This window comes from Crotalus tigris, unplaced genomic scaffold (genome assembly GCF_016545835.1).
Source record: "Crotalus tigris isolate CLP2741 ecotype Arizona unplaced genomic scaffold, ASM1654583v1 scf7180000018693.663989, whole genome shotgun sequence".
Classification (NCBI taxonomy): domain Eukaryota; kingdom Metazoa; phylum Chordata; class Lepidosauria; order Squamata; family Viperidae; genus Crotalus; species Crotalus tigris.
The window spans coordinates 34,267-52,817 of NW_024097152.1; the positions used below are offsets into that span (position 1 = coordinate 34,267).

General features: G+C 42.8%; 1 protein-coding gene across 1 annotated transcript in view; it reads left to right on the forward strand.

The window, feature by feature from the left end:
- PDPK1 (3-phosphoinositide dependent protein kinase 1) overlaps window positions 1-18,232 on the forward strand; it is a gene marked incomplete at its 5' end in the record, with an annotated part of 33,785 nt that extends 15,553 nt beyond the window's left edge. The window contains 7 exons of the mRNA XM_039355595.1: window positions 189-257; window positions 1,478-1,574; window positions 6,972-7,145; window positions 7,962-8,179; window positions 9,171-9,228; window positions 15,006-15,158; window positions 15,542-18,232. Coding sequence (XP_039211529.1) covers window positions 189-257; window positions 1,478-1,574; window positions 6,972-7,145; window positions 7,962-8,179; window positions 9,171-9,228; window positions 15,006-15,158; window positions 15,542-15,649 — 877 coding nt within the window. The remainder of the gene's footprint in view (window positions 1-188; window positions 258-1,477; window positions 1,575-6,971; window positions 7,146-7,961; window positions 8,180-9,170; window positions 9,229-15,005; window positions 15,159-15,541) is intronic.
- Window positions 18,233-18,551: the final 319 nt, after the last annotated feature.

Sequence of the window (18,551 nt, forward strand, 5' to 3'; positions counted from 1 at the left end):
ACTTGGTTTTGCTTAAGGGTTATCAAAGCTCCTTCGCCAGGAATGCCTCAAATAGAAGGTGAAGCTCTGCAGAATTGTTTCCTACATCTGGTTATTTTGGCTGTTGAAAGCAGATGTGACAATAAGCAGTTTATGCAATATTAATTCCTGTGCTTTGTTTCTTCCCTTTGTCCGTCTTGCTGATGAAGCTCTGATCTCTGGGCTTTGGGCTGCATCGTGTACCAGCTTGTAGCAGGGTTACCACCGTTCCGAGCTGGGTGAGCCAATGTCTTGAATTGTACCAAGTTCCCAGTTTTTAGAAAGCTTTCCCGAGTATCCTCCTTTCATGATTTGAAAGAGAAGGCTCATGGAGTGGGAAGGAGAAAGAGGGAGGGTTGGAATTTCTGACTGTGGAAAGAGTGCCCTGTCTCTGCTTAATAATGCTCCCTAGCTAGATTCCTTGCTTTTGCCTGTCTCTGGTCTGATTCCCTTAAGAGACACTGAAGGGGGGGGGACTTTCTTATGGAAAGATAACTCTAACCCAGGGGTGTTAAACTGCTGGCTTGTGGGCTGGTTGCATCATGCGGAGGCCGTGGCCATGCCAGCTCCGGCAGTGTGAAAAAAGACACGATATGTCGAGACACGTCACATGACACGGCAAGTTTTTTTTTTAAAATAATTTTTTATTTTTCCAAACTCTTCCCCATACATATACCGTAATACTTATCAGATATTAACATACATTCCCTCCACACTCACATACAGATACTTTTAGCAAAATGAAATAAATACCTACACATAACTTTGGTGTTGCTCGCCATTTCCCCTTTCACCGTATCCACACTCCTTCTTCTTTACCTTCTTTCTCCCTTTCTTCTCTTCCCTACTTCCCTCTTCTTCCTCTCCTCTCCTTCACCACTCTCCTCCCCTTTCCTCTTCCTCCAACCTTCCTACTTCCTTCTCCCCTCCTTTACTCTTTTCTCTCTCCTGACACGGCAAGTTTGACACCCGTGCTCTAGCCAGACTTTCTGTAATTGCAGCTGAAGCTGCTTTGCTCTTCCTCCTGCCAATTTGTTTGACTTTGGCTAATCATTGTTTTAAGGCTTGATATCTGCTCACTGGTTTGTTGAATGTTACAGCTGTTGGTCTCACACAATTTTAAGACACAAACTATAGTTTTTGGATCACAATGGTTTTGATATATTACAATAAGCCACAAGGTGCAACTTAATATGGGTCAACCTCTGGAGACAAACATGATTCATCTGTGGCTTAGGCAGAATGTGTGGCTTGGCCAGTGTCAAGTTGGATGCACACAATGCAGATATGCATCGACTTTGGCCTGGTCACTGCACTATAATTCCTCCCACCCACCCCGCTTTCCAGCAGGGTATATTTCCTTGCTGATGTAGAAATAGTTCTCCCCCTCTTGTGTGACATGTGTTTTTTTCCTTTGTTACCTAGGACTTTATATTAATGTGCCGCTTTTTTTTTTCAGAAATGAATATCTCATATTTCAAAAGATAATCAAATTGGAATATGAATTCCCAGAGAAGTTCTTCCCCAAGGCAAAAGATCTTGTAGAAAAGCTTCTGGTAAATAAACGTTACTGTCCAAAGGGGGAAAAAATGTAAAACGTTTAGCTGTGTTCTCCTAAGCCCCCCTCCCCCTCTGGGTTTAGTTTGATTACTGTCAGAGCTTCCTCTCCAGCAAGTCTTTTTTCACACTTTTTAATGCTTTTTCACAACTTTACTCAAGGCCATAATTCTCAATCTGTTATCATTCCCTTGCTCTTTTTTGCAAGGCTGCCCTGAAGCGTGCTCTAATGGTAGCAATGTGGAGCTATTTAAAAAGTTAAGTTAAGGCAATTGGATCAGAATACATACTTTGGTCCAGTTGCCCTGATTTAACTTTTTAAATACTTTTGGCCTGGATGAGGTGAGTCTTCATTGACGTATTACAGTGTGGAGCTGCTGCTCTCCAGCCAAAGTGACTCCTTGCTTGAGCAGAAGGTCAGGACTGCGGGGCTGTCTCTGCTGAGCAGTTGGCGCATGCCAGCCTCTCCCTTCAGGCATTAGCAATGCAGTTGCCCTACATGCTGGATGAGAGGGAAGATGCGCCAAAGTGAACTCCTATCGCCGCCTCTCTCCACCTTTGACCGGGCTGTTGCTGCCGCTCGTTTCAAGATAGTGTGGAAGGGGAGTCCTTTCTTATGCTAGGGGAAGATGGCAAGATGAATGTTTCCAACATAGTAAAAAGGTGCCTGTCAAGTAGAAGCAAGAACTTCTGGGATAGAGAATCAAGTGGAGATTAAATCATTAGAATAAGCAGGGCCAATATCTTGCGGTTTTAATTTATTTATTCATTTATTTGTTTTTTGTATAGCTGAGTTAGATCAGTTTCTTACCAAAGATAATTAGAGAAAGAAAATGTAGGAGGCAGCACGAGATGGAGGAAGCCAGTCTGCTCTATGAAGTGAAGGGCACTGTTTGCTACCAGATGTTTTGGCCTGTCGGAACCCACTGACAGCCCATTTCTTTGACTAGATAAAGCAGCTGTGGTCCTTTCCAGAGATCTTCTGGAGAGCTTAAAAGTTTACTCTTTTACAAAAGTGATCCTCAGGTTACAACCACTCATTCAGTAGCCATTCAGACTCACAGCGGTGCTGAGAGAGGGGGACTTTCAGCCACTCTTTGGAGTTCTGGCTGTCGCAGCATTCCTGCATCATATCCAACATTCCCTCCTGGTTTCTAGGAAAGAAAATCCAATGGGAAAACTGGCAGGAAATTGGAAGTTGTGATCCTTGCTTAATGACCCACACAGTCCTCACTAAACTGCCGGCACTAATGGATTCAGTCATAAAGTGTGATGTCACATGACCGCATCACTTAGCGGCAGTACAGTCGAGGAGCGTTCATTTGAGATTGAGTGCTAAAAAGCAAAGACTCCTTTAAATACCTATGCAGATTCTGTTCCCATCACCCTTGCTGCATAGGCATGTGCCTGTTAGATGGATTAGGCAGTTTGCACTGCAAATTCCATCAAAGTTCTTATATTGCACACAGAAATATAATCCATTCACAGCAACTCTGTTTCAATTATCTTTTTAATAGGTCTTCCACTCTTAGCCTAACTATAATAAATCCCAGCTACAGAGGCCACACGAGGACTTGGGGTTGCTGATTATCAGGTTGAGAAGCTTGGAGTCCAGGTCAAAAGCGGAAGTTCTTGAGGGTTCCCGGGGCTCCAGGGCTTGAAAGAAAGAAAGGCCTGCACAGCAAGAAGTGGGGGCTGCGTTCATTTGGTTGTCCATGCATGATCAGGATTAGTACCTTCAAGACTGTAGAAAAGCCAGTGCTGTGCTGCAGATGGACATATGCTGGCTGAAGTCATGGTCACCTCTAGCCGGTTGGTCTGCTTTTCCACATGAGCAAGAAGGGTAGCTTTGACCTGGACTCCAAACTTTACAAACTTTTTATCAATCCCACTATTGTTATGAAGCTTTGAATCTGGCCTTTGTAATACTAGATTTCTTACTATCTCCTGAAGCATAATATTAGCCCTACTAGGTGGTCAACTGGACTAGGAAATCAACTCCCCAGGAAGGCTAAAACTACATTGAGATTGTCTATAATAGCAGGTTCTACCTCCTCTTCCTTCTGCAGCTCAGTGAAGCTTCTGCCTGAAGTTATCTGATGCTCTGGCCCTCAGAAATGCTTCTGCCTTTTGTCTAGGGCTAGGTAATGGTTCCTGCATATCTCAGTCAAAGTCATCTTCCTTATAGTTAGTCATGATTAAATAACAGCTGGTCAGCAGCAGTAGTGAAAGAGGATTCTCAACCAAGCTAATAAAAAAAGGCTGTTAGCAGGCAAGGCCTGTTTAAATGCATTGATCCTCTAGACATGTCAAACTTGCAACATCACATGACGTCGTGAGACGTATTGGGATAGTTTTGCCATTGCCGGGCCGGCTTCCGGATGATGCCTCCGGCCTGCGGGCTGGCAGTTTGACATCCCTGCTCTAAATGCTGTTGTCAGCGAGGAAAGCAGCCCGACCCGAAGAAAAGTGGAAAATAAATATCTAGTTATTTTGACCATGAAGGTCTTCTTCAGTGTTCTTTGTTGCCTGCAGGAACCTTTTTAGATAAACAGCCAAAATTAATCAATCTGTAATGGAAACACGTGTTTAGTGCAGGAATCCACTAACCCATCCCAGGTGGCCGTCCAGCCTTTATTTGACTACCTCGCCTGTTAGGGGTTAGCTGCTTCCCTGTTTAACACTGGAAAAAATTCCTCCAGGTGCTCAACTTGGCTCTTTTTTAATTATAACCTGCTGTTCCTAGCCCTGCCCTTGTTTTCAACAAAGACAAATTCACCCCTCTTGCACCTGACGACCTTTTAAAATCTATAGATTTCTATTATTTTTTTTCATAAGCTAGACACAATTAATTGCCTAATGGTGGAAGTGTTCCTCAGAGGCCTTGCTTTTCAGTCCCCTTACATATCCCAGCCCGTTCCTCTGCTAATTCTCAGGATATGAACAACAAAGAAAGGAGCGCCTAGCAAGAACCCATCCAGTCCGTGACCAATGATAGCGATTGCTTTGCGGTCGGCCCTTTCATGGGGCAAATCTTTCAAAGTTGTGCTTCACCCTGATGCGGAAGAGTCATGAGTCTCGTGATCGAGTCCAGTTTGAAATTGACAGAACATCCAAGGGTGACTGAAATGTAGAAGTTGGAAGCATATAACTTATGAAACTGAAATGAGGCAAGAGAACATTTTCTTTTTTAAGATATAAAAGCTTTTTAAAAAGCACATAAAACTAACAAAAATAAGACAGAATAAAGAAAACAGAGATAAAGAAGAAAAGACAAAAGAAAGCTTCTGATTTCCCTTGCAGCAAATACAAGCATGGTTAGAAAACTCTGTCTTTCTGTATGATTTCGATAAAAAAGTCATTTTTTTCTATTGTCTTATTTTCTTTTTCTAAACCACGTCATAAGTGCAAAGGATTTCCAGTCAGCCATAAATATATTGTTTTTTGTCTAATCAAAGAGGCTAAATTTAGCCATCTCCAGAAGTTCCATCATCCTCACCTCCATTATGGGGGATATTGAACCTTTCCATTTTTTCAGCATAAAATAGTCTCACTGAGGATGTCATATACAAAAACAAAGTTCCATGATTTCAAAGGAAACCTCTGGATTTAATTGTACTAGAATATTCAACACAATTCTAACATTGCCCCTTAGCTGTCTTTTAGGTAAAAATCCACATTGGTCCTCATGTGAACAACTGTAGTCATTATTCAGTAATGATATTGGTTTGTAATTTCTTCCTAAAGTCAATCTTCTTTGAGTATTATTATATCAGCCTCTTTCCAGGTCTCTGACATCTTTCCTGTCTGTAAAATAGGATTCATCGTATTTTGTAAAAGTTGTAAAACTTCAAAACTCTTGTAATACGAACTCAGTAGTCCAGTGTTTCTTAATCTCAGCAACTTCAAGATGTGTGGACTTCAGCTCCCAGAATTCCCCAGACAGCCAACGGCAACAACAATCAATTAGATAAATAAATAAGCTTTCTTTCCATTCAGCCACAGAATCATTTATAAAATAGTGAATGGCTTAGCATGGAGTCCCTCTCTGAGTTGAGCGCTGAGTAATGTGGCTGTTATGGTGTCCATGAATTTCCAAGCTGCCTCCAATTGCAGGCCCAAAGGAAGACGATGTCTTCCGGTACCCTAAGTTGTTGTGTATCAAAGAAGGCGGCATAATGGTGAAGTTTGTTTTTGTTGATCTTTGTAGCAATGAAAGTTCCTTCTGTTATCAGGTAGGGTTCTGTTGTTGTGTAGGATTTCCTGACAATTAGAACAGTTCATCAGTGGAACAGCTTTCCTTCAGAAGTTGTGGGTGTTCCATCTCTGAGGTTTTAAGAAGAGATTGTCCAGCCACCTGTCTGAAATGGTCTAGACCAGAGGTGGGGAACTATGGCCCTTTTGTGACTTGTGGACTTCAATTCCCAGAATTCCTGAGCCAGGGCCATAGTTTCCCCACCTCTGGTCTAGGCTCTCCTGCTTGAGCAAGGGGTTGGACTGGAAGATCTCCAAGATGTTGTTAAGTAATAGAACTATCTCAGGTGTTACCAAACTTCCTGGCTCATCCATTCTTTCTTGCCACGTGTCTCGAAGAAGTTGCTACTCCTACAGGGATGCCTTTTGGGGTCTTCCTCCACTGCTTTGGTAACGTTGGGTGCTGAGTCTTCAGAGGTCTCGTTTTGCTGACCTTCACAGAGAGCTTCCTGCTCTCCAGTGAACATGGGATAAGAACAGCTAGCATTTAATCCTTTCAGCTTCTCCTCTAATAAGGAGAGAGACTTAAAATTACAAGAGGAGTAATTAGCCCATTCTTCAGGTAAAAACAATGAACATAACATAAACCAGGCATATTTACCATATTTGAATAGAGAGTGAGATCAATTTGTTTCTCCCCTACAAAACTCTTCCACTTTGTTCTCCATAGTTAGCGAGCTCACAACCAACTGTCCTTTTTCTAAAGAGTTCTGGTCGAAAAAAACTCTTTTCAAAGAATGACTTGTTTTAAATATATAATCTTCATTTAATTCAAAATATGAAATATTTTACTCAACTATTTTATGAATAATGCATCCCTGTCAAATTTTCTCAGGGATTGAGTTTATAATATAGATTAAAAATGTGTTAAATTGTTACAATTGTCTTAGCTGCTGTTACTGAAGTATAGAGAGCTGGAGCGGCCGTTTTTCTATGCTAAGGGGCTTGATTCATCCTGGCTGGACTCCAAGGGGGCTCAGCTTGTAATTTAGACCCATGTAGTTCTTTTGATTCTCTAGAAAGGGTTAAGATCAAATTTCAAGTCTTCTACTGTGTGTATTTGGAAGAGGTTCTTCCCAAATATAACCGTCATCGGAAGCTGAGCAGTTTCAGGGAAAAAGTAACTGTCTTTTCTTAATCAGGTTCTTGATGCTACCAAACGGTTAGGATGTGAAGAAATGGGAGGCTATGGACCTCTGAAGGCCCACCCCTTCTTTGATTTCATCACCTGGGAAAATCTGCATCATCAAACACCGCCCAAGCTCACAGCCTACTTGCCTGCCATGTCAGAAGATGATGAGGATTGCTATGGGAACGTAAGTGCCAACCTGAGTGGCGACAGGAAGGTGAATCAGATTCCAAGAAACATTGATTTCTCCTCCCCAGAGCGATGCGCTTGGATCAGCTTTGGTGTGTCTACCACATCTCCACAGCCTTTGTGTTTGCCCTGTAATCCCCATCCGGGAAGGTGCTGTTTGTGTCTGTTGGAGCATTAACTTTGGTCTGTATATCCTCCAAGACTGGCCTTGCATTCCTGAAGAGAGTCAGTTGTGGGGATGGAAAAATACATTTTGATTTGGGTATAAAAGAAACCCATCACTTGGATGTTTCTGAGTGGGATTATACTAGGGCTGAACTGAATCCTGGAACCTGGTCTGGGCCTTGGAGGTGGCCAAATCAGGAGGGGCCAGCACCTTGGTGCCTCTTTCCAGGACTGCTGAATCCTGCCCTGATGATCGGTTCTCTTGGGTTGGGCCATGTGTTTGCGGTATGGTTTTTTTTTGTTTGTTTCCCTAATGTACAAGTCTGCCCAGGCCTCGCTTTGCTGAGCGACAAATAGAACATTACTCCTGCTGTGCATATGCAGTGCAGTGCAGCAAGGCTTGTGTTAATGACTGCTTGACTGAAAAGAATGTAAATCCTTCCTTCCCATCAGTTAGAACTGAAGAAACCTCTCAGAAGAGGAGCAAAATGTCTTCAAGAAAAACCAAGGAGGCCCAGTTGCCCTTAAAAAAAGGCACCTTTGGGATAAAGGCAGAAAGCCCCGTAATTTTGTCTATCCCGGCATCTCTGCATGCCGGCCGTGTTTTTGAAGGGCAAAGTGCTGAATAGCTCTTGCTTTTATTTTGTAGTATGACAACCTTCTGAGTCAGTTTGGCTGCATGCAAGTTTCCACTTCAACCTCTTCTCAGTCACTGCCTTCCCCAGAAATGGGTCTCTTGCAGACCTCTGGAAACAACATAGAGCAATACATCCACGACCTTGATAGCAATTCCTTTGAGCTGGACCTGCAGTTCTCTGAAGAGGAGAAAAGGCTGCTGTTGGCCAAGCAGGCTGGTGGGAATCCTTGGTAAGCCTCGATATCTCTTAGTTGAGTTTTCTATGGAGCTTTTAAAATTTTAATCTGTGTAATTTTAATATTTTAATATATTTTAATTATTTACCAATTTTTTTATAACCTGTAAGCCACCCAGAGTCACCTTATAGGAGAGGTTATTTTATTAATAAATAAAATATTTTCCCACAGAACTTCTTAATCTCTTGAACTTAGAGGAGGGTCTTAGAGGAGTAAAGAGGGGATGGGCTTAAAAATACACAACACAGAATTTAAGATCAAACCAGAGGGAGATGAGAAGATGAATATGATTAACATTAAATGAAGTCATTGTTCACTGAAGGAAAACAGGCTTGCTTCCATATGGCAACATGGAAAACATTTTCTTGGAATATCTCAAGAATTTTCTCTAGCTGAGAAAACTTAGTTCAGAGGGTTTAGAATATCTGATGCTATTCTTGAAGTGCAGAGAGAAGAGAAGACTTTCTTAGGAGTTGTCTAAGAAAAACCACTAAACAACCTTGCATAAAACTCTAGCATCCAGAGGATGACAAGTCATGGTCTCCTGGCCATGTATAGAGAGCCACAAGTTCCCCATCTGTTCTATAAAACACTGCAAGCTTTCCGAATGAAGAAGCTGGTGGAAGCATAACAGCAGATTTGAAGCTTCGGTTCTCAGAAGTTATTGTAAAAAAACACCAAACACTTATTCTTGGAGTCACGTACACCAAGTTGATTATGAGGATGGAGATTCTCAGATTTGTGAAAGATGGATTCAGAACATTTAATCAATTAAACTTTAAAAATCCAGTTGATCTCTGACTCAAAATGTTGGATCTTTGTTACTGTTGTTAGGGCTGTTTTTTCTTGGCACATGAAAATCAATCCCAAAAGCTGATGTTCCTCTTTTTCTGGTTCTCAGAGGAGTTGTGCTTTCTCATGTTGAAAATTAAAGTGGCTCAAAGATAGGAAGATGGAATAACATGATGCGATATTTTCTCTTTAGGCACCAGTTTGTAGAAAACAATTTAATACTGAAAATGGGGCCCGTAGACAAGAGGAAGGTAAGTCGCTTGGTCCTATTGCTTGACATGCCTTCTGGGAACACAGCACAGGAAAACCCCAAAGTTATAAAAGTGGGATCCAGCTACCCCAGAATATTCAGTTCAGGAAGACAGAACGTGGGGACGCTTTCTAGTTCCTCTGCTGCAAGAATGGATTTGAAAGAGAAAGGCCTTGGGGAGGGACACTAAGCAAGGGTCACCTGGGTGTGGTTTAATTCCTGGAAATGGGAACACATTGAGTTGTGATGAGCATAGAATAATGGCAGGTAAATTGTTTGGCTGCTAGAAGATACTTCTAGAAGTCGTGAAGCAAAATTAGCCATTGTAGCCAATCTTTTTGCACCAGTGATAGGAGGCAGCTCTGGAACATACATGAAACCCCCAGGCCTTTTATGTGGAGCATTCCAGAACAAGATTGGTTGGTCACTTGTTCTGGAAATATTGAAAAGAATGGAACTCTGCTCTGAATGCTCTTGTTGTCACTGCAGGCCCAGGATGCCTTTGCTTTGGCTACTTCTGTAGATGACCAAGTCTTTGAAAAATGCCACTGCTGCAATGTGATTGGGAGGCAAAGAAAACAGTCCCCAGAAAGCTACATTAGTTGCATATTCAGATTCTTGGGTTGATCTTTTGATATGTATAGGAACAGGCATTGGTGAATAACTCCAGGTACTGTAAGAAAAGTGGATTACTAGCCACATAAACTATGTTTTGATTGCACTTAGTTTCTGGTGTATGTGCAATAATAAATGAACCATAATACACGGCAGTACCAGGAGATACCAAAATAGAACAGAAAGAACTGGAGAGAAATCACAAGAGCTGCAAATAGAAGAACAGCGGTGGCAAAAGAAAACAAAGATAGTACCAATAATGATAGGCTCCAAAACAACTGGAGCACCACTTGAACCCCATCGGCATTGACAAAATCCCCATCAATTGCACAAGGCAGCTTTACATGGAACAGCTTACATCCCGTGGCGATATCTTTTAACACCATCAAACAACAACAATCACCTATTCCAGTTCTTGGGAAGGAGTTGATAGGTGGATAAAAGTGCTCAAAATTCAGCTAAACATCTGACTGACTGTGTGACCATTCATTATCATTATCATAATTAATTGTACATATAGCCTCCGAACCAGAGAATCAAGGAAGCTTACAGAGAGGGAAAAAGTTATTTGATCCCCTGCTGATTTTGTACGTTTGCCCACTGACAAAGAAATGGTCAGTCTATAATTTTAATGGTAGGTTTATTTTAACAGTAAGAGATTGAATAACAACAAAAAAATCCCAAAAAACACATTTCAAAAAAGTTATAAATTGATTTGCATTTTAATGAGTGAAATAAGTATTTGACCCCTTCTCAAAACCTGACTTAGTACTTGGTGGCAAAACCCTTGCTGGCAATCACAGAGGTCAGACGTTTCTTGTAGTTGGCCACCAGGTTTGCACACGTCTCAGGAGGGATTTTGTCCCACTCCTCTTTGCAGATCCTCTCCGTCATTAAGGTTTCGAGGCTGATGTTTGGTAGCTCAAACCTTCAGCTCCCTCCACAGATTTTCTATGGGATTAAGGTCTGGAGACTGGCTGGGCCACTCCAGGACTTTAATGTGCTTCTTCTTGAGCCACTCCTTTGTTGTCTTGGCCGCGTGTTTTGGGTCATTGCCATGCTGGAATATCCATGCCATGACCCATTTTCAATGCCCTGGCTGAGGAAAGGAGGTTCTCACCCAAGCTTTGATGGTACATGGCCCCATCCATTGTCCCTTTGATGTGGTGAAGTTGTCCTGTCCCCTTAGCAGAAAAACACCCCCAAAGCATGTTTCCACCTCCATGTTTGATGGTGGGGATGGTGTTCTTGAGGTCATAGGCAGAATTCCTCCTCCTCCAAATATGGCAAGTTGAGTTGATGCCAAAGAGCTTGATTTTGGTCTCATCTGACCACATTTTCACTCAGTTGTCTTCTGAATCATTCAGATGTTCACTGGCAAACTTCAGACAGGCCTGTACAAGTGCTTTCTTGCGCAGGGGGACCTTGTGAGCGCTGCAGGATTTCAGTCCTTCACGACGTAATAATAGTAGTAGTAGTAAAGTTGGAAAGGACGTTGGAGGTCATCTAGTCCAACCCCCTGCTCAGGCAGGAAACCCTACACCATTTCGGACAAATGGCTGTCCAGTCTCTTCTTAAAAACTTCCAGTGTTGGAGCATTCACCGCTTCTGGAGGCAGGTTGTTCCACTGTTAATTGTTCTAACTGTCAGGAAGTTTCTCCTTAGTTCTAGGTTGCTTCTCTCATTGATTAGTTTCCACTTGTTGCTTCTTGTCCTGCCTTCAGGCGCCTTGGAAAATAGCTTGACACCCTCTTCTTTATGGCAGCCCCTGAGATATTGGAACACTGCTATCATGTCCCCCCTCATCCTTCTGTTCATTAAACTAGACATATCCAATTCCAGCAGCCGTTCCTTATATGCTTTAGCCTCCAGTCCCCTAATCATCTTTGTTGCTCTTCTTTCTACAGTCTCTACATCTTTTTTACATCGTGGTGACCAAAACTGGATGCAGTATTCCAAGTGTGGCCTTACCAAGGCATTGTAGAGTGGTATTAATACTTCACGTGATCTTGATTCTATCCCTCTGTTAATGCAGCCTAGCATTGTGTTGGCCTTTTTGGCAGCTGCCGCACACTGCTGGCTCATATTTAGGTGATTGTCCACTAGGACTCTGAGGTCCCTCTCACAGTTACTACTATTGAGCAAGGTACCCCCATACTATATCTGTGTGTTACCAAACACACATAGTGTGTTACCAATTGTCTTCTTGGTGACTATGGTCCCAGCCACCTTGAGAACATTGACAAGATCCTCCCATGTAGTTCTGGGCTGATTCCTCACCATTCTCATCATTGAAACTCCACGAAGTGAGATCTTGCATGGAGCCCCAGACCGATGGAGATTGACAGTTATTTTGTGTTTCTTCCATTTGCGAATAATTGCACCAACTGCTCTGTCACCTTCTCACCAAGCTGCTTGGCAATAGTCTTGTCGCCCATTCCAGCCTTGTGTCTACAATCTTGTCCCTGACATCCTTGGACAGCTCTTTGGTCTTGGCCATGGTGGAAAGTTTGGAATCTGATTTGCTGGATTTTTTTGTTGTTATTCTGTCTCTCACTGTTAAGATAAACCTACCATTAAAATTATAGACTGATCATTTCTTTGTCAGTGGGCAAATGTACAAAGTCAACAAGAGATCAAATATTTTTTTCTCTCACTGTATATTAGTGGAAACAAGTAAAAATGCAGAAGGTACAAAAAGTTAACTCTAAAGGAAGAATATAAAAAAAGGTTTCAACAAACGTTCTTCACTCCTCACTTAGAATCACAAAACAGTTTGCCCCGTGTTCTGTTTAAAAAGCCAAGTTGTCGTTGCTTTCCATAGCAAAGCACGGCTGGGGCTAAAAAGGCCGCTAAGGAGAATGGCATTCCAGAGGGTAGGAGCAGCAACATAAAAAGCACAGATTGGGGGTCCCAAATAATGGCATTTTAAATGGAAGGGAGCCAGAGCATGGCAGCTGCAGATATCCTGGGCCATGGGCTGTTGGCTTACAAGGAGAGAAACAGCTAGAGCATCTCTATTAGGGAACCTGTCCATTGACTGCTATCCATACTTGGCCAAAATGTTGGTAGGACTATCCTAACCCTAACTCTGTAGCCTTCAGAGGTGGGATAAAACAATAGAAACTAGCCCTGGTGACAAACGGTGTCCCCATCCCTGATTTAGAACATTTTTTTAGGGCTGTGTGCTGCTTTGGATTCAATTGTCATTGGTTCTTATTTTATTTCTTCTCATTTGCCACAGTTTATATGCTGTTCTACTCAAAATCCCAAAGCAGCTTACAAAGGAAGAATGCACCAAAGTGAAAACTGACATAAACTGTAACTAAAGCAAACATGCAACAGCCATGGCTTTCCATTCTGAAGCGGGAGGGTTTTCCTTTCCCATCTCCTCCCGAGGCTTTCTGGAAAAAAGACGGGCTGGTGGCTTCCTGAAATGATTGCTCCCATCAGATCCTTATTAACATCCTGAACTGGGAGTCAGTTGCACCAAGTTGCACCAAGTGCCAGAGTCGTCCCCATCCCCAGTTTCTGCCCAAATTCTTCTAACTGTTGGGGTAATTTCTAGTTCGGTTGACATGCAGCAGACTCCTAGTCAGACCCTGTAATTGGATAGGAGCACATCTCTTTCAACATACAGCATGATGCTTGTTTATTAAGCATCAGCAAAACTAGGACCATAGGCAGGAAAAGCAGGGAGAGAGAAAGATGAAGATGAGCAAGGGGGATTAACCACTAGAATCTACATTGTCTGTCTCAAAAGCAAAGACTTTTCCAGAGTGACTTTCACCCTGTGAGTGCTTAACACGGATGGTCCCGCAGAGAGTGGCTTTTCCTAGTTTCCAGTCTACTCTTTGGTGTCCCTAGTGAACTGCAGGCTGTTAAAAGAAACAGTTGGGTGGATGGGAAAGATCTGTCCAGTACTTGCCCTATGGCACATGTTAATCCACCAAATTGCAGATGGGTCTTCTAGGGAACAGGAAATGGTCCTTGGCCCCTTCACGGATAGGTGGGGTGGGGGGAGGAGCTCACTTGATCAAGAGTAGGAGGGCTGTCACCAGGAATTTGGGCAAAGCCATCTCTCTTTCTCGGGTACTGTAAAACAGTCAAGTTTGCCTTTCAAGCGCACGATGATACAGAGGGGTACCTTAGCACACTCCACCGTCCCTTGTAATATTGCACTTTCCCATTGGTGCCATTTTGATAGTTTGACTAGCTCTGAAGGACCTTTCTGGTCACAGAGAGATAGATTCAGCAGTCCCAGGTGATCCAAAGTGTGATCAGATGATCCAAAGTGAGTGAAAGTGAAATTGTCACAATGTCACTCTGTTTGCTAACTCTTCCCTTTTCCTGGGTGGTTTTGTTGGTGGCAAGGTTTGTTAACAAGTGTTGTTTTGCTAACAAGTGGAACCTCCTAGGGCAGGGCTAGGGAACCTTGGCTCTTTTATGACTCGTGGACTTCAACTCCCAGAATTCCTGAGTCAGCGTGGCTGGCTGAGGAATTCTGGGAGTTGAAGTCGGCAAGTCATAAAAGAGACAAGGTTCTCCACCCCTGTCCTAGGGTGAAGTCATTGCCTTGTGCTGAAGGGGACGGGCTCCTTCCTGAGGAAACAAAAAACTTAAGCTGTAGGTTCTAACCAGAGCAGGTGGAATTAACTTTAACCACTTTAGTTTGATTTAGACTTCCGTGTCACTGCACATCAGGGAATGTCTACACCTCTCATTCGGAGATGGTTGCATAGTTGCTGCATTTATACTTCTGTGAATGTTAACTTTCTGGATAGGGACGGCTCAAGCAACGTGCCCAGCAGGAAGTTAGATCAACAAATCAGTGTGCAGGAGGCACATCACATAACTTGTACCTGTAGTTGAGATTGGGGAGGTGTGTGCATCAGCCCATCTGCAACCATCTGCCATACCAGCCCCTTCGCAATGTAATAGTTGCGGACAAGTCTAAATCAAGCTTTAATGTTCAAGTCTGCTTTTTGGAAAGCATTGAATTGTTTCGCTTTCCGCCTTAAGGAATTGGTTGTAGTAGTTTTGACATAACGGTAGCTTTTTGTGATGCCTTCATTTTCTGGAACTAGAAGGTAATGAATGGTATGTGCTGATCATGTTTTTAAAGTCTTTAATTGGTTCCGAGTGCCGTGTGCTTCTCCACAGGGGCTGTTTGCCCGCCGGCGACAGCTGCTGCTCACGGAAGGGCCACACCTGTATTACGTTGATCCTGTCAACAAAGTCCTGAAAGGAGAGATTCCCTGGTCCCTGGAACTCCGGCCAGAGGCAAAGAACTTCAAGACCTTTTTTGTTCACACGGTAAGTGACCTGCCCAGCTAGTTCAAGTAGAGTTTTCCTTAATAGCACATACTGTGCTGGGATGTTCATCCAAATGATTTTAAAGGGAGGGAGCGGGGGCCTTTACCTTGTTTTGAGAACAGGAGCTGCGCGAAATCCCTAATTGGGAAACAAAGTAGGCCCAAAGGCCAGCAACTGTGAGGCTGGCGTCTGCAACTGTTTCCTCTTACAGGCAGCAGAGGAGAGCAGGGAGCAGCCCTGTGACACTGGGTGTTATGTGGCAGGGGGAGTCCCACTGGGCAGAAGCTTGCACAGAGCTCTTCGTGCCTAAAGCCAAACGTGCTGCTGGCAGTCTATTAAGTGGCTCCTGAAATGAACGAGTGCTATATCTTCTTTATTTACAGCCTAACAGGACATACTATCTGATGGACCCAAGTGGGAATGCTCATAAGTGGTGCAAAAAGATACAAGAGGTTTGGCGACACAGATATCACCAGAATGCTGCGAAATGAGACTGCTCCTCAGTGCCCATCTCACTCCTTTGCTGCTAGAGTGCCACGTGCCCCCAGACGGAGGACTCTTCCACACCCAGCTCACCTCCAGCTCCAGGGCCGAACTAGTTCTTCTTCTGAGGAGAAGGAGGAGGAGGAGGAGGAGGAAAAGCCCAGCCAGTGGAATTCAGGGTTGCTTTGCTTGCTTTTGTGCTTCTGGTGGAGCTTCTACACACCCACACCCACACCCATGTTCTGCTGATACTGACTACATTGGCTTCCGCTGCAAATGAGTGGAGTTTGCATTGCTGGCTTTGCTGTAGACCAGTTAAGGTAGCTAAGCCCAGATCATGTGGGGCCTGGATTATTACTGTGATCTTCTGATTTATCATGCAACTGTGTTTTGGGGAGCTTGGAAATCTCTCTTCGTGAGAAGTTGCCACCCTCGATGCTGCTGCCATCACTTTCCTTTCTAATTGTTGGTTCATTGGTATCCAGCACTTGCCATCACTCTGGGTGTAAACCCACAACATTCTCCAGGTAATGTCCAGTTGATGGATCTCCGAGGATGGTACTTCTAAAGCCTGCCAGCCTGTCTGCCTTCAGGATGCACTCCGGCACCCACGGAAAGTGAGAGGAATGGTGAACATGACGCTCGAAGTCCTGGCATTCTCCTATCAGTCATTTTTAAAACATGGAATTTTAATTTGATACATTTACATGTTTAATTGAGCATAAAAAGTTACCAGCATGCTTTTAACTAATCCTAAAGGTGAACTAGTTAGTACAAAATCGTATTGACATAACAAATAGACTCTTCACTTTTTCGGAAGAGGGAGCAAACTGTTTTCTTTCCAAGGTCTGGCAGGGGCAAAAGGTTGCAGGGCTCAGCTTTTTGTGTGGCAGGAAGGCCAAGCCAAAAAAAAAAAAAAAAAAAAAATGCTGTTGTACGACTGATGACTTGATTTGTTGTCTCTTTGTATAATGAGGTGTACAAATATTCCTGTATTGTTCATTGGCCAAGCATTGTACCTTTTAGCAACTTTGAAAATATTTTACATGATTTAAATATATTTAAGCCCCTCTATTAATTGGACTAATTGTTGTGTTCATGTAAAAATGTTGATACAGAGGAGGGGAAAATGTATGGTACTTGAGTCATATCTATCATATGTTTCATATTGTTCTTTTGTCTTTTTCCAATTAAACTGTCACGCTCAAACATTTCTTGTAATGTAGGCAAGGTGTTGTTTCCTCACCGCAAGAATCCTTGACTTTGCCCGGGAGAGGCTCTGGACCGTCTCACCACCCGTTTCTATTCCTGTCTCATTTACATGCTGAGAGTAGGAGTTTGAGCAAGCGAGTGCAGCTTTGGCTTTTTCTAACCCAACAGATGAAGGGCCTATAACGCCATACTTCCTGTGCAGCACAGAAGTGGCCTCTTCTGGCAGGAGCCCACATGGAGGCTTGCCATGGGAAAGTCAGGAGGGGCTGGGGCTGTTCTACTGGAGGAATACTTTGGGCAATGAGACAACCCTTATTTTGCTCTCCCTGGTCTTTTTTCTCGGGTCAAGCAGTCAGATACATGTAGCCTGAACAAGAACCTACCAAAACCCTAAACCAGGTAGGGATTTAGGGAGCATAACATTGAGTTTCCTTTGTGTTATTGTATTGCATGATGGAATTGGGTGTGTGTGTGTGTGTTACTCTCAAACTGGATTTGCACATTACTGATCGTTTTCATTTCTTTATTTCAGTCACTGAAAAAACCAGAAACATCCTGGGGCATTGGACAGGTTTAGGGTAGAATTAATTCACTACTATACCACTTCGGAACAAATTTGAAACAAAATACAGGTGTGGACAGTCTTGTAGATGGTTAAAGGGAAATTATGAAAATTAATGCTGGCTTACTCCAAAAATTATTTAGAAGATGTGATTCTCGTGTTAGCACAGCACTTGTCTCCTTTTGATAAAATACCCCCTCATTTTCTGCACAAGTCTGAGGGGCAGAATAGTACAGCTACTTTAAAAGTTGCACAATTTAATATAGGTGGATTCATTTAAAGAAGAGGCATTTGGGCAGGATAGAAGCCAAGAACAAATCCAGGTTATTTTACTGAATAGCACAGAAGTGCTGAGCCGGCATAAGATCCAAGGCAGTTTTGCAACGTGTACAATACTAATAGAAGCATTAGCCCTGAAGAGGATGAAGAGAGTAAAGAACAAGAAGGTGGGATGGTCGGTTACTGCTTGGGAATATGTTCAAAGTGGCTCCTTACCTCCAGATTGTGCCAGGCTATGGCATCATATTAAAAGGCCTGACCAGTCCTGCAATTGGTCCCTATTAGGCTGTTGGAAGTCCAGAAAAGAATTGAAATTTCCCTCTCCGGTAATCTCTTCAAAAATCAATAGCAATTTTGTTTCAAAGGAGAAGTAAAAAAGTAAACTTTATTTTATTCCAAACATACAAAACATTTACAACTGTACAGTGTTGCTTAAAAGTTTAATTCTTCTGAATTTTCAATGTTTCTGCATAAATATGACCTAAAAAGTGATCTGTTTTCCATATAAGTCCTAAAACTAGTCGAGAACTCAAATAAATAAATTAGTAAAAATTATACTTGTTCATTGATTTATTGAGGAAAATGCACCAAAGCTACATATTTGTTGTGGCAAAGCATGTGAACCTTTGCATTCAGTAACGTATGGGTTCCCTGTAGGCAGCAATAACTGCAACTAAACATTTCCAATACAGTACAGATAGTCCTCAGATTATAATGACAATTGGAAATGGAACTCTGTCACTAAGCGTGCGATGTCCCATGACCATGTCTCGTAGCAATGGAATTGCAGCAGTTTTGGTTGCTTTCATTAAACAAAGCCTGCACAGATTATTGAGCAAGGACCCCATGTGATCGCA